The 21,429-nt window shown below is 35.5% G+C and overlaps 1 protein-coding gene across 2 annotated transcripts in view; it reads left to right on the forward strand.

Moving 5' to 3' along the window:
- Positions 1-21,429, forward strand: part of STIM2 (stromal interaction molecule 2) — a 178,901-nt gene that overhangs the window by 69,781 nt on the left and 87,691 nt on the right. The window contains exon 4 of one of the 2 annotated variants that reach the window (XM_072620423.1): positions 5,039-5,145. The exons of the other annotated variant lie outside the window; for it this stretch is intronic. Within the exon in view, the coding sequence (XP_072476524.1) occupies positions 5,039-5,145 (107 nt within the window). The remainder of the gene's footprint in view (positions 1-5,038; positions 5,146-21,429) is intronic. 2 annotated transcript variants of the gene reach the window in all.

The following is a 21,429-nucleotide window of genomic DNA, read 5'->3' on the forward strand; positions in this document are numbered from 1 at the left end:
GGTAGTGGTTGGAAGCAAAACAGACTTTTGAGGAGGGACAGGGTAAAAAGAAAGAGAGCAGAAAAAGTAGGGAAAAAATAGGATGTAAGAAAATACAGTTAGTAATCATGAATGTAAATGGGATGAGTTCACCCACGAAACAGTCATGGATAGCAAAATGGACTAGAAATCATTATCTCAAACAAAGCAAAAGCAAAAATAGACCTAATTTTAAAGGAAAAATTGGGGAAACTACATTTTGTTAAAGACAATGAAGTTGTATCTAAATCTATATATTATAGCATCCAAATTTTTAAAGGAAAAGTTAAATGAGTTATGGAGAAAAATAGTAAGACTACATTAGTGGGGCACCTCAGCTTTCCCCTCTCAGAACTAGAGAAACCTAACCATAAAGTAAACAAAAAAAAGAAGTTAAGGAGATGGATAGAATTTTAGAAAAGTTAGATAAGATAGACCTCTCGAAAAAATTGAATGGAAATAGAAAGGAGTATGTACCCTTTCCACAACTGCGTGTGACACTGTCACAAAAATTGACCTTGTGTTGGGGCATAAAAACCTTACAAGCTAGTACAGAAAACTCAGAAATATTATAAATGTATCCTTTTCAGACCATAATGCAATAAAATTATATTTATTAAAGGGCTGCGAAAACATAGATTAAAAATTAAATAGAAAGTAAATAATTTAATTCTAAAGAATGAGTAGGTCAAAGAACAAAACATAGAATCAGTCTAATTTCATTAAAGAGAATAGCAACAATGAGACAGCATGCCAAAATTTATGGAATGTAGTCAAACCAGCACTTATGGGAAAATTTACATCTCTAAATTCTTGCATCAATAAAATAGAAAAAGAACAGATCAATAAATTGAGAATGTAACTAAAAAGACTAGAAAAAGAACAATTTAATAATCGGTAATTAAACACCAAATTAGAAATCCTGAAACAAAGAAGAGATTAAATTGAAAGTAAGAAAATCTTTGATTTAATGAATATATCTAGGACCTGGTTTGTGGGGAAAACCCCCCAACAAATATATAAGCCATTGGTTAATTTGGCTTGAAGAAAAAAAAAACCCAAACCAAATTACCAGTATCAAAAATGAAAAGGATGAATTCACAAGCAATTAAGGTGAAATTAAAACAATTATCAGGAGCTACTTTGTCCAGTTATATGTAGGACAATAAATCTGACAATCTGAGTGAAATTGATGGATATTTACAAAAACATAAGTTGACCAGATGAACAGAAGAGGAAATTGAATGCTTAAATAATCCTATTTTAGAAAAAGAAATTGAAAGAGCCATCAATGAGCTACCTAAGAAAAGTTCCAGGGTCAGATGAATTCACAAGTGACTTCTATGAAACATTTAAGGAACAATTAATTCCAATACTATATAAACTTTTTGCAAAAATAAGCAAAAAAGAGTTCCTACCAGTTTGATTTTATGACACAAATATGGTGCTGATATCTAAACCAGGAAGAGCCAAAATAGAGAAGGAAAACTATAGACCAATTTCCCTAGTGAATATTGATTGATGCAGAACTTTTCAGTAAAATACTAATAAAGAGATGACAGCAATATGTCACAAAAACCATACACTATGACCAGGTATTATTTACACTTGTAATGCAGTGCTGGTTCAATATTAGGAAAACTGTCAGCATAATTGACCATATTATATAGAAACAAAACCAACAAAAATAACATGATTGCCTGAATAGATGTGGAAAAGCTTTTAACAAAATACAAAACGCATTCCTATTAAAGACACTAGAAACATAGGAATAAATGATGCTTTCCTTAAAATGTTAAGTAATATCTATCTAAAATCAACAGTCAGCATTACTTGTAATGGTGATAAGCTGGAAGCCATCCCAGTTAGATCAGGGATGAAGCAAGGATGCCCATTATCAGCACTATTGTTCAGTATTGTTCTAGAAATGCTAGCCATAGCAATAAGGCAAGAAAAATAAATAGAAGGAATTGGAATAGGCAGGGAGGAAACAAAAGTATTAATCTTTTGCAGATGATACGGTATACTTAGAGAATCAACTAAAAAACTAGCTAAAACAATCAACTTTAGCAAACCCACAGGTTATAAAATAAACCCACATAATTCATTAGCATTTCTATATATATTACCAACAAAGTCCAGGCGGAAGAGATAGAAATTCCATTTAAAGTAGCTCCAGACAATATAAAATACTTGTGAGTCTACCTGCCAAGACAAACCCAAGAACCATATGAACATAATTACAGAACACTTTTCACACAAATAAAGGTAGATCCAAATAATTAGAGAAGTATCAGTTGCCTATGGGTAGGTTGAATCAATATAATAAAAATGACAATTATACCTAAATTAATTCACTTATTTGGTACCCTACTAATCATATTAATAAATTATTTTGTAGACTTAGAAAAAAATAATAAAATTCATCTGGAAGAGCAAAAGGTCAAAAATATCAAGGGAATTAATAAAAAATGTGATGGAAGGTGAGACTATACCAGATCTCAAACTGTATTATAAAAAGTCATAATCGCCAAAATGGTGTGGTACTGGGTAAGAAATAGAGTAGTAAATCAGTGGAGTAGATTAAACGCATAATATACAATAGTAAATGACTGTACTAATCTAGTGTTTGACAAACTTGAAGATGCAAAATTTTGTGACAAGAAGTCAGTATTTTACAAAAATTGCTGGGAAAACTGGAAAGCAGTTTGGCAGAAATTAGGTATAGACCAACATCTCACCATATACTGAGATAAGGTCAAATTATGATTTAAACCTAAGGGGTGATATCACTAGCAAATTAGGGAACTGGGGAATGTTTTACTTGTCAGATTTATGGATCAGGGCAGAATTTATGACCAACTATGATGCAAAAGACAGAGAGCATTACGGCCTATAAAATAGATAATTTTGATTACATCACATTAAAAAAGTTTTGCACGAGATAAAACCAATGTAGCCAAGATTAGAAGGAGACCAGGAAACTGGGGGAAATTTTTACAGCAAATTTCTCTGGTAACGGCTCATTTCTCAAATATGTAATGTCACTTTAATTTTAAATCCTTTTTTGGATTAACAATTTTTTTAATGGTGAATTTTGTTTTTATATGACAGATATTTTTCAGCAGCTGCAAATGCCCCATCCTTCTTTCATTGGGCAAACTGTATTCTCTGAAAACCTTTAAGCAAAATGGCTTAATAAAATCATTGTGATTGATAATAAATGTCACATTTCAGTTTTGAAGTTTACTAATTGTTTCCGTGGTAGATTTTTTAAAAAATGAAAACAAAATTTCAAGGTTACTAAGTTTTAAAAAATATTTTCTTATATTTTTATTATAAATTTGATAAACATCACCATATGAACAGTTCCATATATAAATAAAAGAAAAAGATGATTTTATATGTTATTGGCAGTCTCACATATATGTGTGTATATATACATGGACTTATATTACATGTTAAATATAACCGTATTTCTAAAACAGCTCTGCTCATCCCTGTCTGAACTTCCTTTTACTCTCTTCTTTGTATTTTTTAATGTTTTGTTGATTTTTTTCCTTTTTTTCTTTGAAAACTATGTTATTATCCATCCCCCTTTGCCTCTCACATGCCCCCAATAATTAATATGGTCCTGCAAGACAAGGATATGCTTTGCCTTTGTCTGCAAAAACAGGCCTTATTCTTCATATAGTGCTTTCTCTCAAGAGGTAGAAGGAAAGCAAGAGTGATCTTTGGCTTTTTGGAGCAGTCATAGATTAATGCATGAATCACTGTTCATACCGGAAATCATAGACCACTTTCATAAGTATTTGGGATTAAATAGTCCCAAATTAAGTAGTCTATGTGTAAGTTATTCTCTGTTCTCTTTACTCTTTACTGAGATATATAAGTCACATGATTATTCATTTAGATCCGGAAGGGACCTTAGAGACTAGCTAGTCTGACTATTTCATTTGAAAAAAGGGGGAAGTTGAGCCCATAGAGGTTTTGGGATGTATCCAAAGACATACAGCAAGTGTCAAAGGGGAGATTTGAACCCAGTGTCTACAACTTGAATTAGTGATCTTTCCCTTGTGCTATTTTGCCTTTCAGGTTTTTGTAAATATACCCCCTTTTACAGCACCATTTTATTCTGCTAGGTTTATTACACCCTAGGTTGTTTAGCTATTCTCCATTTGATGAGTGCCTACTTTTGTTTCTGGTTCTTTGCTATGACAAGTGCTCCTCTTAATATTTTTGGTACATCTTACTCTATATTCTCTGGGAGCATATGCCTGATAGCAAGGTCTCCTTCAGACAGTTTGACTGTTTAGTGACTTAAGTGCCCTCCTTCCCGCTTTCCTAATAAAGCCAACCAAAATACCTACTATGTCTAGTTTACTGTATAATAGATTTTTATAAGTTTGATGCCTTTTGTTTTTATATCATAATCATTTCTATGCATTAAACACTAATCCTTTCTCCACCTTGTCTCCAACTTCAATATGTTAAACACAACCCCGTCTCCAACTGTAATGCAGTGACCATATCTGGCAATACATACAACACTCTGCAAATGTAGTATCCAAACCTCTCTTTAAAAAAGAGAGGTTCTTCATCTGTTCTGTAGTCATTATAATGCATATTATTAGTGTTTGGCTTCGTGTTAGTGCTGCTTTTAGTTACATTATTGTACTAATTTTGTATATTGTTCTTTTGGCTCTGCTAACTTTATTCTGTTATCAGTTTATGCAAATCTTCCAAGTTTTTCTGAACTCTTGATATTCATTATTATGACACAATAATGTTGCATTGTATTCATATATTGCAGTGTGTTCAGTAAGTCTACAAGCAATAGGAGTCCATATTGTTTCCAGTTTTTTTCTACCATAAAAAGTACTGTTAGAAATATTTTGGTAAAGATAAAGCTTTTTTGTTTGTGATCATTTTGTAAAAAGAGCCCCTTAGTGGGATCTCAGGGTCAGAAGATATGAATGCTGTCGTGACTTTGCTCACATAATTCCAAATTGTTTTCCAGAATGGTTGGACCAATTCACAACTTCACCCAGTGTTCTTGTGTGCCTGTCTTCCTGCAGCCTCTCCAACACTGACTATTTCCATCTTTTGCCTTTGCCAATTTGCTGGGTATGAGTTGTTTTCATTTGCATTTCTCTTATCATTAGTGATTTGAATGATCTTTCATGTAGTTGTTGATAGTTTGTCATTCTTTTAAAAACTACCTTTTCATAAATTTGGTCACTCTGTGTAATGTTATGCAGAAAGATTTTCATAAAAATGAAAATGGAAGAATTTGGGTTCTTTTGGTTTCAGTTATCTTGAGATTATTTTATAATTAGTTGATTGATGCCAGATACATTTCTTATTGTAATATAGCCAAGAGATCTGCTTCCAGACAGAAAAACTGGTGTTTTTAATTGAGCATGAAGTCTTACCCTTAGATGTGTTAAATATGAGTTAAGTACTAACATTCTTCCTAGAAATCGTGTAAAGTATATGTATGTGTGCACATGTAGACTCATTTCTAATGAAAGGAGATTGTTTAACTTTTCTAAGAAATAGAAGTAAAATACAAAAGGCCTAGTGAATACTTATTACAGGCAGTTGAATGATAGAACTCATCCTATTCCAATAATATTTGCTATTATTTCTTTTTCTTTTTTTCTTTATTACGGAGTGCTTATTAATGACTCTATCTTTGCTCCCCATCATCCCACTGTATTTCATTTCATTAGCTTGTGATGGAGTTTTGTTTTTCTCATTGGTTAGGCCTACTTCAAAAATGAAACTTGACAAGTTTATTGTGATAGGATCATAGGACTACAAAAGACTTAATAATTTCATCTAGACTGTTCTTCTTACCAGAAATGTTGGAGTTTGACCTCTTTTTAAAGATATCGAGTTGGAGAATGCAGTTTACTTTGGTGTAACCTGTTAAGTGGCTAAACAATTATACTACTTTAATTTTCTTCCTAGCTCAGAATGCATGGAAAGGTAATATAAAAGAAACAAAGCCATCTGTTTCACTTACAGTTTAAGTTAATAGATCAGAAACAGCATAGGAGGAATCAGTAATAATGGCATAATCTTTGAAAAGATTTAGATTGAAATCAGAGAAGACATACCATATATGGGATTTGAGTAATTATTTCGAAATCTACCTATATTTGAGTATTAAATCTGATATATAGCCATGGCTGTCTTTAGCAGAATGTTCATAAAAAGTACGAAATTGTAGTGAAAAAAAAAAGGCAGCATCTCATTTGAGAGACTTGCTTCTTTGAAGTTAGCATGAAATTGCTTTTTCTTATTTAAGAATTTTAAGAATGCTTAAGTGTTTAGTTTTTTGCTTATTTCATTACTCTTAAAACTTGTAATAAGATATTAAGATTGAAGAGTGGTAGCTCTCGCTTATTTTCACCATACTGACATTTTCCCTCCCACTACACTAGTTTGAACAGCAACTACTATCAAGTGTCTATTTAAAGTGTGTTTTATTTCCTAATATCAGCATTGAGCAGCTTTTGCATTTTGAAAGTATTATTAAAGCAGATTGATTCATGTCGTAGTTAATATATTGCTTGCATTTTCAGGTTTACGTTACATAATCATTTCACAACCTAAAATAGAAATTTGAGCAGATGTGTCCCAATTCAATAAATAATTTCTTAAATTGCAAAAAGACAAAAGATTCTAAAAGTACAAAAATTCTTTTAAAATTATTTTTTTTCTTTTTTTAATTTATTTATTTAACTTTTAACATTCGTTTTAACAAAATTTTGGGTTACAAATTTTCTCCCCTTTTATCCCCTCCCCCCCAAACACCAAGCATTCTAATTGCCCCTATGCCCAATCTGCTCTCTCTTCTATCATCCCTCTCTGCCCTTGTCTCCGTCTTCTCTTTTGTCCTGTAGGGCCAGATGACTTTCTATACCCCTTTACCTGTATTTCTTATTTCCTAGTGGCAAGAACATTACTAGACAGTTGATCCTAACACTTTGAGTTCCAACTTCTTTACCTCCCTCCCTCCCCACCCCTTCCCTTTGGAAGGCAAGCAATTCAATATAGGCCAAATCTGTGTAGTTTTGCAAATGACTTCCATAATAGTTGTGTTGTATAAGACTAACTATATTTCCCTCCATCCTATCCTGCCCCCCATTGCTTCTGTTCTCTCTTTTGATCCTGTCCCTCCCCATGTGTGTTGACCTCAAATTGCTCCCTCCTCCCCATGCCCTCCCTTCCATCATGCCCCCCACCCTGCTTATCCCCTTATCCCCCACTTTCCTGTATTGTAAGATAGGTTTTCATACCAAAATGAGTGTGCATTTTATTCTTTCCTTTAGTGGAATGTGATGAGAGTAAACTTCATGTTTTTCTCTCACCTCCCCTCTTTATCCCTCCACTAATAAGTCTTTTGCTTGCCTCTTTTATGAGAGATAATTTGCCCCATTCAATTTCTCCTTTTCTCCTCCCAATATATTTCTCTCTCACTGCTTGATTTCATTTTTTTAAGATATGATCCCATCCTCTTCAATTCACTCTGTGCACTCTGTCTCTATGTGTGTGTGCGTGTGTGCATGTGTGTGTGTGTAATCCCACCCAGTACCCAGATACTGAAAAGTTTCAAGAGTTACAAATATTGTCTTTCCATGTAGGAATGTAAACAGTTCAACTTTAGTAAGTCCCTTATGACTTCTCTTTGCTGTTCACCTTTTCATGGTTCTCTTCATTCTTGTGTTTGAAAGTCAAATTTTCTTTTCAGCTCTTGTCTTTTCATCAAGAATGCTTGAAAATCCTCTATTTCATTGAAAGACCAATTTTTCCCCTGAAGTATTATACTCAGTTTTTCTGGGTAGGTGATTCTTGGTTTTAGTCCTAGTTCCTTTGACTTCTGGAATATCATATTCCACGCCCTTCGATCCCTTAATGTAGAAGCTGCTAGATCTTGTGTTATCCTGATTGTATTTCCACAATACTTGAATTGTTTCTTTCTAGCTGCTTGCAATATTTTCTCCTTGACCTGGGAACTCTGGAATTTGGCCACAATGTTCCTAGGAGTTTTTCTTTTTGGATCTCTTTCAGGCGGTGTTCTGTGGATTCCTTGAATATTTATTTTGTCCTCTGGTTCTAGAATCTCAGGGCAGTTTTCCTTGATAATTTCATGAAAGATGATGTCTAGGCTCTTTTTTTTGATCATGGCTTTCAGGTAGTCCCATAATTTTTAAATTGTCTCTCCTGGATCTATTTTCCAGGTCAGTTGTTTTTCCAATGAGATATTTCACATTGTCTTCCATTTTTTCATTCTTTTGGTTTTGTTTTGTGATTTCTTAGTTTCTCATAAAGTCATTAGCCTCCATCTGTTCCATTCTAATTTTGAAAGAACTATTTTCTTCAGTGAGCTTTTGAACCTCCTTTTCCATTTGGCTAATTCTGCTTTTGAAAGCATTCTTCTCCTCATTGGCTTTTTGAACCTCTTTTGCCAATTGAGTTAGCCTATTTTTCAAGGTGTTAGTTTCTTCAGCATTTTTTTGAGTCTCCTTTAGCAGGGTGCTGACCTGCTGTTCATGCTTTGACTTCGTGTCTCTCATTTCTCTTCCCAGTTTTTCCTCCACCTCTCTAACTTGGTTTTCAAAATTCTTTTTGAGCTCTTCCATGGCCTGAGCCCATTGGGTGGGCTGGGACACAGAATCCTTGACTTCTGTGTCTTTTCCTGATGGTAAGCATTATTCTTCCTCATCAGAAAGGAAGGGAGGAAATGCCTGTTCACCAAGAAAGTAACCTTCTATAGTCTTATTTCTTTTCCCTTTTCTGGGCATTTCCCAGCCAGTGACTTGACCTCTGAATATTCTCCACACACCCACCTCGCCTCCTGATTCTCCCAGCCAGTGCTTGGGGTCTGAGATTCAAATGCTCCTCCCCAGCCTTGGGGCTTCGGCAGGGGCAGGGCTGCTATTCAGTGTGAGATTAAGTTCAGGTGCTCAGGTGGGGGCAGGGCCGCATCTTGGGCTCAGTTCCCTCAGGGGGTTTATGCACAGACCTTCAACAATGGATCTAGGCTCCTGCCTGCTTGGGGAGCCCTGGTCTGCCACTGCCTCAGCTTCTGCCTCCCAAGGGGGCCTGAGTTACAGGGGCACCCCACTCCCCTCTCGACTCACCAAAGAGACCCTCTCACCGACCCCCATCACCTGTGGGTGGAGGGACCTGCGTGGCCGCTGGAGATCCTGTCCCTGAAGCCTGCTCGGATCTGTTCCTCTCAGTGCCGCGGCCACAGCAGGGCTGGGCTGGACTCCACTCCCACAGCGCGATGGACCTTTTGCGAGAGGTTTGCAGATCCCTCTGGAACAGAAATCTCCTTTGCTCCACTGTTCTGTGGCCTCACTGCTCCAGAATTCGCCGTGAGTTACTTTATACAGATGTTCTATGGGTTGTGGGTTCAGAGCTATGTGTATGTGCGTCTTTCTACTCCACCATCTTGGCCTAAAATTGTTTTTGTAGTTCATGAAGCTATGAATTTCTGTATTATGGGACAATTTTTAACAATTCAATTCAACAAAAAGTTATTAAGCATCATCTACTCTGCAGAATTCCACACTGGCCCTGGGGACATAAAAGCAAACAAATAGTTAAAGTCTCAGCCATCATCCACAAATGTTCTGCTTTCAAGATCAGGAACTTAAAAAATTCCTTTATATGATCATAATTTTCTATCATTCTTTCTCTTTCTATACCTTATTCCTCCTAAGTCTATATTTCTCTCCTTAGTTAGCAGTTGAAGCTACACTGGTTTTTACTCTCAAATTCCTTACCAAATCCCAACCCTAGTTCATTCCCCCTTTTTGGCTCTTCTTTTCCTACTCATGCCTGGTTGAATAAAGCTGGAGGAAGTCATGCAACTATGTTGTGTGGTCTGTTGTCTTCTGTTCCCCTCATCTTATGAACCCTTAATGTCATCTGTCCTTTTTTCCTTTATTTGAAGAGGTTGCTTTTCTCTTTTGCCAAAGCCAATCCCTCTACATGTGGTCTTTATCTCATACTATCTCATCTTTTTCTGCAGATTATCCTTACTCTCATGCCCTCTTCCTAATTGTCTCTTTGTATTCACTGACTCCTTGATTGCTTCCCAAAAACATGCCCAAGTTTTCTTAAGCCTTAAAAAAATCTTTATTAGTTCCTATATCCTATTAAGTTAACATTCTGTCTCTTTTTCAGCTACTTTTTCCCTCCCATTCTTTTCTAAACTCTCTTCTGACTTCATTATTTAACTGAAACAGCTTTCTCCAAAGTTACTAATGATCGCTATCAAAATCTAATAGCCTTTTCTTATTCCTCATTGTTTTTGACAGCTTTGCAATCTTTGACACTATTGCTCACCCTTTCCTTTAGGATACTTTGGGTTTTTGTGACTGTGCTTTCTCGGTTTTCCCTTGGTTCTCCTTCTTAGGCTTCTTTGTTAGATCATTATCTATTTCATGCTGTCCACTGTAGGTGTACACTGAGGCTCTGTCCTTGGCTCTGTGATCTTCTCTCTTTATTTTATCATTTGGTCATCCCATCAGCTCTTATAGGTTGAATTATCATCTCCATGACAATGACTCCATAACTATATGACTACATTTGTCTGTGTATTTATCTATCTCTCTGTTGTGTTATTGTCTTTCTCCTGAGCTTCTGTATAGCATCACCAATTGCTTATTGGACATTTTGAAACGAATATTCCACAGACATCTCAAATTTAACATGTCCAAAACAGAACTCATCTTTTTCCTTCAAATTCATCTTTCTTCCAAACTTCCCTACTTATTAGAAAGTATCACTATCCTTTTAGTCACCTGGGCTCACGACTTTGGTGTCATCCCCAAATCATTATTCTTCAACTTACATATCCAATAAGTTGCTCTGTCTGGTAGTTTTTACATTCACTAGCCTTCCAGTGGATCTGGGCACTCTGGGAGACTGCCTACCTGTGCTGGTGCCTGGTGACATCAGTCTTCCCATGGCTTCTGTCCTTGTGTGGTAGTGTTACTCTACAGTTCTTTTCTCTTTTGCCCTGAAGTTGCTGTGATTTATTTTTGTTATTGTTTAGTTTGTTAAATGGTCTTTTTGGTGTGTTATAGCATTGAATTAGTAAATTAATTCAGGTAGTATGATCATTTTTACTATGTTGACATAGCCCTACCATGAACAAAGATCTTTCCAGTTATTACTTGCCATCTAACACTTTCCATCTGCTTCGCATTTGTACCCTCATATATGTTTTCCCCTCCAGTCAAAATGTAGGGACTGTCTTTTTTGAAAGCACATGTCTTCAGCACTTAGCACTTTTAAAGAACTTAATAAATGTGTTTCTATTAATTTATTCGTTGATTTTTTTTTGTTTCAGTTTAAAAGGTGAACTTTTGAAGGTTTTCAACAGTGATTGTTTTGCTATTTCTACTGTAGTTCAATTAGCTTTTCCTTTACTTAGATCCTGTTTGGAGGGTATGTTTAGTATTGATACTGTTTACGTATCTGTGGTTTCCCTAAGCTAATGTAGTTTTCCTACTTATCTCTTTAAAACATGTCTATTTTTAATGCAGCTTTATCTGGGATAACCATTGCCATCCTTTATTTTTTGGTTTCATCTGAAGAATAACAGATTCTACTCAGCTCATCATTTTTTAACTTTCATAATTCTTATAAAAATCATGTTGGAAAGGGATTTACAAGGTTATTTATACAAACACCTTCACTTTACAAATGAGGAAACAGATACTGGTAGAGTGCTTTGGTGAATTATGGGATCCTTGTATCATAGATTTTGACCTCGAATGGATGTCAGGGACCAGGTAGTCTATAGACTGGGGATTCTTAATCTGGGGTCCTTGAACTTTTAAAAAATATTTTAATAACTATTTCAATCTAATTTGATTCCTATATAATCTTATATATTTTATTTTGTGCTTTTAGATGCATTCTGAGAAAAGGTACATCTGCTGTGACAGGCAGCACAAGTTCCTTGACTCAGAGAAAAGGCTAAGGAATCTTGCTTTAGAACCTTATATAATATAGATAAGGAAACTGAGGCCCAGGGGGATTATGACTTTCTGACAGTCACACAAGTAATTATAATAATAAATTGGATTTGAATTAGTAACTTCTGCATCTAGAGATAGTACTCTTAAAATCATCTTCTCCCAGTCACTCATTTAACAGGTTGGGAGACCAAGTTTAGAGAGAGAGAGTGATTTGTCCAGCCAAGGTCACATAGGTAAGAATTAACTAGGACAGCCAGGATTCACATTGACATTCTCCGACTCCAGAGGCATTAACCATTCTTTCTACTGTCCTTAGCTACTACTTATGTACATTATTAGTAAAGGGTACCCAGTATTGTGGAAAAAAATAATGGTAGTCATAAAAAATGTAAAAAAATATTTGTGTTGATTGTTTTGGGGTATTTTAATCACAACTATCAAATGCTGTTAATATAGTAATGCCTTTTTTAATATCAGGGGTTGATTGAAGTCTTCCATATGAATGAATTTTCCCACAAAATTAAAGATTATCTCTCTTTAAAGTCCCTTAAACCACTCGGGACATACTTATTTCTAAAATGTATTATGGATTTCCCCAACCCCCAAAGGGAATACATTGAATATAATGATAACTTGGGGATCATCATTAAAAGCCTCAGTTATTGTGCTTTGCCACCAATGTAGCTGTACATTTAAGTACTATTGAGTAATGTAGGTCTGTTTATACCTTACGTGTCCTCAAGACTCTTTTACCTGTGAGATTTTGTATACTTTTTAAATAGAATTCCAACTTATAATTTAATGATTTATATATTTGTCTTATCTCTCCTAGACTATTATTGCAGATTAGGACCTGCATTTTATTCTTTTTTGTTCTCTATAGGACCTAACTCAGGGCATTTTATATAGCATATATTAGATAATTGTTGAACAGATTTGGGAAATCATATCTAGATATGTGTACATATTGTGTATATGTGTATATACACACATACATATCTATGTGGTATGTGTGTATACAGATATACACTCGTATGTATGCATATGTAAATGAGGGAGAATTTCAACCCAGGCTTTCCTGATTCCAAGAGCAACTGTCTATCTACTGTGCCAGGCCATTTCTCTCAGTAGTTTTTACACATAATTCCAACAGTTTTATTTATCTGATTTCCTACTTCCTTCACCAACTATTGTGTGAATACACAAATACATGCACACACATACAACTCTGAGCACATTATTTAACCTCTTGATGTCCCAGGCCACAAGGCTATAAGTATGGAGTTCATGCAGTTCTGCATTGGCTGAGGAAATTCCGTCCCTGAGACTTACTACCTTGATGAAATACTGAATTAAAAAGAAAAAAAAAGACTGAGAGAGGCCCCAAGGGTCTCTCCTTTTATTAAAGAATATGAATTTTAGTGCATGGACTATTGTGGCTGCTCAAAGATCTTTTTTGCTTACTCTAAGAATCTTGGTAAATTTTCAGATAGGTAAGGTTTCCAGATAAGTGACCTTCAGATAAATAAGGGATTACTGTATGTACTGAGGTAACAGTGAGATGTATCTATCTTCTTGTAGCTTCCTTAAGTTGTTAAAAGGAAACTTAGGTTGTGTCATATCCCAGTTGGCCTCACTAGACTTGTAAATTTACTGCCAAGAAAAAATTATAGAATGGAACAAAAAGCATATGAGATTATATTTAGAAATTCTTTAATATGCATTCTTCTGGAGCTCTGTGTTTTGGAAGCTATTACTCAGATATTTCAAACATGTTGGCCACATTGAATTATAGAACTTAAAAACAAAGGTGTTATCTCCCCTAAGTGAATGTAAACTCTTTGAGGATAAGGTACTATTTTCTTTTTTTGTCTTATCATCTTTGTAGAGGTGATATAGGTGGTTGACGGAGAGAGATGGTCTTAGAGGCAGGAACACCTGAATTCAAGTCCTGCCTCTGGCACACAGTGGCTTTGTGAATCTGGGTAAATCATTTAACTTCTCAGTACCTGAGGGAATTCTCTAAGACTATAAATTACCCATGAAGTGTCAGTCTGCTTTGTTAAAAGTTTTTCATAGGAAGCTCACTACACTAATGAAATCACAGGTCTGCTTAAAGAAAAAAATCTTTTGTGCCTAGCATTGTACCTCACCCACAGCAAGTCCTTAATGAGTTTATTTATTGAAACCACAAAATTGACATAATGTTTGAAAAAGCCCTCCAGTTTCTAGCATTTTAATTCACGAGAAATTTCTCTGCCTTTCACTTTGTCCATCAACTGAGATTAGTTCATTGCATTTCTTTTTGGTGTTAAAAGTGCAATGCTTAAGTAAAAATTTTTTGTTCTCATTGCATGAAACAAAAATTTATCAAATAATTTAAATTCTTTTTGAGAGTTTTTTGTTTTTTATAACCTTCACAATTTCCAAGTTACATAAATTAGAGATTTTGTTATTGTTATGTGTGTATGTGACTCCCATGGACAACAGAGGCACAGTATTGTCTTGTGAAAGTCAAATTTCAGACCCCATTTAAATCTACTTAAATTTTTCTTACTTTTTGTTTCTTTTTCTGCTTCTGTCTTTTAGGACCAAACAGAGCAAATTTGGTATCTTTTACATTCATTATTTCTATTCAAATTCCCTATCTCCTTGATCATCCCTCCTACTATCCAGCATCTTTAAGAAACGGCATTGTCTTTTGCTTTTATATTACCTTCATATTAAAATAATCTCTCCAACTAAACACCCCTCCCCTTTCAAACAATCTTCGTCCTGCATGATCTTAAAGTATCTTCACATCTTGGTTGTGCTTACCTAGTAACTTTCCAGTGTATGTGTTATGCTTAAAATGTGGCTCCCAAAATTGAACACAGTATTCTGAGCAGGACAAAGTACAATAAGATTATCATCTCCCTAGTTCTGGACACATGCTTCTTTTATTTCAGCCCATGTCTTATCTTATTTAGGCTAGCATAATGCTAACTGCTGATGAACTTGCATTTCCCTCAAACCCCCAAATTCCTTTAACCATTATCATACCACATCTCTGCTATTATATACTTTTGGATTTTATTTAATTTAAGTGTAGAATTTTCACTTCTCTGTTAATTTCATATTATTAAATTCAGCCCATAGGTTCTTACCTCAGCATCTTTTTACACCCTGATGCTGTAATCTAACACTTTAGTTATCCTTTCCAGTTTTTATCATCTGGAAATCTGATAAACATATCATTCAGTAGTTCAGGCAAGACATGATGTAAGTCATGGATTAGGTTAGTGGCTATGTGAGTGGAGAAGAGTTGGATGTGAAAGATATTGTTGAAGTAGAATCAACCAGACTTAGTGAGTGTTTGGCTATGTGAGAGAATGAAGAGTCAAGAATGACTGGAAGGATGGTTGTGTCTGTGACAGAAATAGAAAAGTTAGATTGAGAGGAAGATTGGTGAGAAAAGGGTGGGAAAAATAATGATTTCTGTTTTGAACATGTTGAGTTTGAGATGCCTACAAGATATTCAGTTGAAAATACCTTAATAAGCAATTAATGATGCAATTGTCTTTCAGATCTAACCAAAGATACTTTAAAAGGTAAAGTATTGGGGAGGGAGAAAACTTCTAATGTTTTTCTATCAAGTTAGATAACATAAAGAATAATCACCATAAAAGCAGAAGAGCTATTGAGATACCTAGAAATTCACAAGACAGTAAATCTAATTAAGAAGCCATTAGTAAAACCACTGCCTCAAATGTTTATATAGCATTGTACAAATGTTAGGCAACAAGCAAGAGGAATTAGATATCCTAATACAGGAAGGTAAATTTCACAATTATTACTAAAACTTGATGGTATGAAATTTATATCTGATGTGTGTTATTCCAAAGGAATAGGGGCAGCAGGGAAAAAGGATATGGGGTGGACTTGTGTTCCAGTTTAATAAGGCATATTCAGGAATAAATCCAGGAATCAAAAGGAGAAAACATGATGGAGAGCTTTAGAATAAAGTTTAAGGGAGGGGGGGAACAGAAGCATTTTTTTAAAATCAAAATCTGGATAGAAAGAGGAATAATCTGTAAGACATGATAGAAAAACGTTAGAAACTTTAATTATCCAGGCATTTTCCGGAGTTCTGTGCCAAAACTAGAGCAACTAATAATTTCTTGACTTTTCCTAATCACATTTTCATCCTTGGAAAGGTTCTTCAAACAGCAAGGGAGAAATTTTATTCTATATCTGATTCTCACTAACAGGAACTGCTTTCTAGAATTAAAATATTACTTCCTTCTGCATTTTATGATAAAGGAGAGCACAGCTAGTTATTGCCTTATATGCACCTTTGATTTTGAAAAGGCAGATTTCAGTGGGAATCACAGGTTTAGAACTGGAAAGGATCTTGGTGGTTTAAGAAGAAGGAAAGGCAGGCTCGAAAGGACTAAAATTTTATAAGGGGATGACAGCTTGGCAAGGATGGGAAATTCAAGAATGAAGTTGGGAAGACACACAGGAACTAATTCCAGGAAGAAGAAAAATTAGAATCGTCTGAAGAGCTCTGTATGAATACATAGGAAATTTGTTAATTGATTTCAATTTAAAAATCAATTATTGACCATAGAAGTGAGGACAGGTGACAGAAGATGACTAGAGAAGTATGGTATGGTCCTGTAAGATAATCACATGCCAAATTGTGTCTTCACAACATTTACTGCATATATTCTCTTCTCTCCACTCTCCTGGATTACGTAGCCACCGAAAGTGTTTTCCCTAAAGCAGAAGTCTAACAATGTCATTCCCCTATTTCATAAACTTCTGTGTTTCCCTGTTACTTTGAGACTCAAATAGAAGCTATATTTTGGATATTTAAAGCTCTTCCCATTATGGTCCCTTCCTACCTTTCTACCCTTCTTATATATCACTTTTCCCATGCACTGACTGTACGTGCAGCCATACTGACCTCCTTGTTACTTACAAAGGAAGCTCCATCTCCCAGATGTTCCCTTTCTCATATCTTTGCCTTTATCTGTCCCTCTTGCCCAGAATGTTTTTCCTGCTCATCTTTACCCTTTAGAATCCAAGACTCAGCCCAAGCACTTCTATGCAGAAATCTTTTCCAGGGATACTCCCAACTCTTGGTGCTTCATCTACAAGTTTACCTTATATAAAGGAGGCATTTCTCACTTAAGATGATGTGGGATGGTAAAACCGCAAGGTGTTAAGGAGATAATAAGTTTTCTTATAGTCTTGCTGTTCAGATTACCATTCAGATTCTTTGGAATTTGTCTGAATTTAAGGGATGTTTGGACTTACACTCCTCTTAGACTCTAAGTACATTTAGAAGTTCCTTCAGTAGCACATTGTCTCAATTGCATTCAATGTATGTTTTCAATGTCGAAAAATTGATTTACGTAGAAAATTTCAGGAACATTAAAAAAAAAAAAAACACAAAATAAAACCTGGAGTGCTCTAGTAGATCCCATTCCCGACAGCTACAGAGCATACCTGGTTACTTTAGGAAATTTGTCAGAGTATTCAGATAAGATAGCAGCGTTGAGATTGTTGATTATCATCTCTAACTCATCCTCCATTATCAATGAGATGACGAGATCTTGACAAACTAAAATAAGGGGCAGAATCTAAAGAGAAATGTCAATAGGATAAATTTAAAAAACCTATTCTTTGGTTCCAAAATACAGGAGAAAGGGAGATGTCCTTAGAAAGCAGTGTTTTTGATACTGGTCTGTGGGGTTTAGAGGATGCAAACTCAGTATCATGAGTCATTATGTGACATTGTAGCCACAAATGTTCATATTAAGAAAGGCGTAGCTTTCCCAATTAAATGGTTAGAACCCCACTGTATCCTACTTAGATGTATTGATAAACTGTGTTGTGTAAAGATTGTATGGAGACTGGAGAATATATGCTGTACAATAAATAATTGAAGAAGCTGGAGATATTTAGTGTCAAGAAAGATAAGAGGAGAACAGCACAGTACATTTGAGCATTCATTGGGCTCTCCCGTGGAAGAGGGTTTTGAGTTATCCTTAGCTCCAGAGGGTGCTTTTGACAGAGAAGGGAAAATAGGGGATTTTGAAAATATGATTTCGTTATTAGGAAGTTCACATTGAGGAAACTTCCTCTAGTAAGGCATCTTGTAAATGTTAAGATGAAAGGGTCACTAACCATTTTAGAAAACAGTTTGGAACCATGCCCAAAGGGCTATAAAACTGCATATCCTTTGACCTAGCAATATAACTACTTGGTCTGTACCCCAAGGAGAGCAAAGAAAAAGGAAAAGGACCCACATGTATAAAAATATTTATAGTAGCTCATTTTGTGGTGGCAACAATGGAAACTGAGGGCATGTCCATCAGTTGAGGAATGGCTGAACAACTTATGGTATATGAATGTGATAGAATACTATTGTGTGATAAGAAATGATGAAGAGAATGGTTTCAGAAAAAGTGACATGAATTTTACTGGGTCTGTATCCCAAAGAGATCAAAGAAAAGGGTATATAAAAATATTTATAGCAGCTCCTTTTATGGTGACCAAGAGTTGGAAATTGAGGGGATGCCCATCAGCTGGAGAACGGCTGCACAAGTTGTGGTATATGATTGTGATAGAATACTGTTGTGCTATAAGAAATGATGGACAAGATGGTTTTAGAAAAATAGGAAAACGTATTTGAACTGATGAAATGAGCAGAATCAGGAGAGCAGTCTACACAGCAATATTGTAAATATAAGCAGCTATGAAGGACTTTGATACTCAGAGCAGGCCTGTGATCCAACACAAGTCCAAAGGATTTGTGATATAAAATGCTACCCATCTCCAAATACAGAACTAATGGACTCAGAGTATAGACCAGGAGGGGGAACCTGTGGCCTCGAGGATACATGTGGCCCTCCAGGCCCTGAAGTGTGGCCCTTTGACTGAATTCAAACGTTGCAGAAAAAATCCCCTTAATAAAAGAATTTGTTCTGTAAAACTTGGACTCAGTTTTTGGGTTGCACCCAAGGAATTGTGCATCAGCTTTTGTACTTTAGGAAAAACACTTTTGGTGGTTTTATAGAGGATATGTCCATGAGAGTGGACAAAAGGGGACATATGCAAGAGATGTTGTAAAGTTACAGTTTGGCATATGACTCTCTTATAGGACCATGCCACACTTCTCTAGTCATCCTCTGTCACCTGTCCTCACTTTTGTAGTCAGTAATTTATTTTTAAATTGATAAGTTTTCTGTATATCCATATAGGGCTCTTTAGACAATTCCATTTTTTCTTCCTCCTGGAATTAGTTCCTTTATGTCTTCCCAATTTCTGTGCTGTAGACTAAAGCATTTTTCTTTCTTTATTCTTTTTTCCCCCTCACACCGCCCCCCCTCCCCCATGAAACATGACAGATGCATAAATATGTTTTACATGACTTCAAATGGTAATAGATATCATATTTCTTTCCTTTTCAATAGGTGGAGGAAGGGAAGGGGCAAGGGAGGGAGTGAAATTGGAACTTAAGAAAGATCTTAGGGTCATTAAAGAGTGAAAAGAAATCTCAAAAGCCACATACAGTTGTTCAACTTGTAGGCCTAGAATTTCCTGGTGTACTGAGGGGGTTAAATAAATTGTTTTTCAGTTGTATATGACTGTTCTGTTTGGGATTTCTTGGCAAGGATATGAGAGTGGTTTGCCATTTCCTTCTCTCTGAGGCAAATACTTACCCAGAGTCATACAAGTGGTAACCATTTGAGGCTGGATTTGAACTTAGGTCTTCCTGATTCTAGGCCTGACACTCTTTCCACTGTACTTCCTGGTTAAATAAAGCGCCCAGAGTCATATAGCCATTGAATGTTAATTCAGATGTTAGCAGTTGAAATCAACTATGTTACATAGCTCCTCTCTAGAGGGCATAAGTGGCATTGGGGGAGAGACAGAATTGGCTGATTGTAAGAAAAAGCTTCCCAACAATTAGAATTGTCTAGAAGAAGAAAGTGTGGCCCAAGAAGGTAGTATGTTCATTGTTACTCAGAACTGTCAAGTAGACACTGAAGGACTAATGGTGACTTGCTCTGTTTCTAAAAATGTATGTTTATGTAATATAGAAATAAGACTTTGTCAGATGTTGCATAGATTTTCAATATCACTCGGTTCCCTTCAGCAGTTTGGAAGTTAAGCTGTAATTAACTTTTTGAATTGTTTGCATAATTTCAAAAACACTATAGTTCTGAATAACTGATTACAGTGTTTCTTTTGCTTGCACAATGGCAGTCAGCTGAGATGATAGTACCATAGGTTTTGAGCAAGAAAATATATTAAACATGACATATTTCAATATTCTCATTTTATGAATGGGGAAATTTATGCCCAGAGAAGTTAAATAACTATGTTTGGTCACCCAGGTGACCAATTGCAGAATCAGAATTCAAATTTTATATCCTTTGATCACAAATCCATTCTAAGATTGGTTTATTTAAATAGCACAGGCTTTCTCTTTCTTTTAAGTTTAACTGAACCAGCATATTTTATTATCTAATGCATCTGATAATATATGGTGTTAGTCCTACTGTATTCTGCCATCAGTTCACAATTGGAGAATTGATAAGCTGGAATGTATAGAAGGGGAGAGAATTTCCCATTTTGTATCACGTCAGTCAACAAACATTTATTATTCACAACAACGAGAACAGCAACAAGCATTTATGTGGTCTCACAGTATGCCAGGCACTGTACTAAGAGTTTTACAAATGCCTCATTGAATCCTCACAACAGTTCTGGGAGATAGGTGCTATTTATCCCTGTTTTATTACTTCCTTTACGTCCTGCTGTGATGATCTGTTTCCTTCAGTCTTACTGTTTTTCACACAGTGAAGAAACTTTGGATTTAGATTTTAGGCAATATGCGTACAGCTTACAGTTCCTACAAATGCTCTTGCAACTAATTATTTCATCTCTTAATAGATCCTGTATCTCCTCTGGCTTGGTAAGAGTGTCTTGTACTTGTATCCAGCTGTTTGTGACCTGTTTGTCCACTCTCAACAGATTATAATGGTAGGATGAGTCTAAAGAGAAATTGTAAAGGATGCATTTAAAGTCTTACATTTGGACTCAAAATATCATCCCAGAACTCTAAATTCACTGTGTTTGAGACCCAAATGTTGATTTTTACTGTGAACTTCTTCTCTTACCACATAAATTATATGCCCCTTTAATATGGTTTTTGACATGAGCACTCAATTGAAATTGACATCTTCATGATACCGTCATTGCAAAATTGAAGGAGTTTCCTCCCCCCCTTTTTACTCGTACTTATTTCTTACCCTACCGTGTACTTTCTTTACCATTTTACATTGATGACTGCCTTCTACTTTTGGACACTTTTTTGTTTCAGGATTTTCATGACACT

Source organism: Notamacropus eugenii, chromosome 6 (assembly GCF_028372415.1).
Source record: "Notamacropus eugenii isolate mMacEug1 chromosome 6, mMacEug1.pri_v2, whole genome shotgun sequence".
NCBI lineage: Eukaryota > Metazoa > Chordata > Mammalia > Diprotodontia > Macropodidae > Notamacropus > Notamacropus eugenii.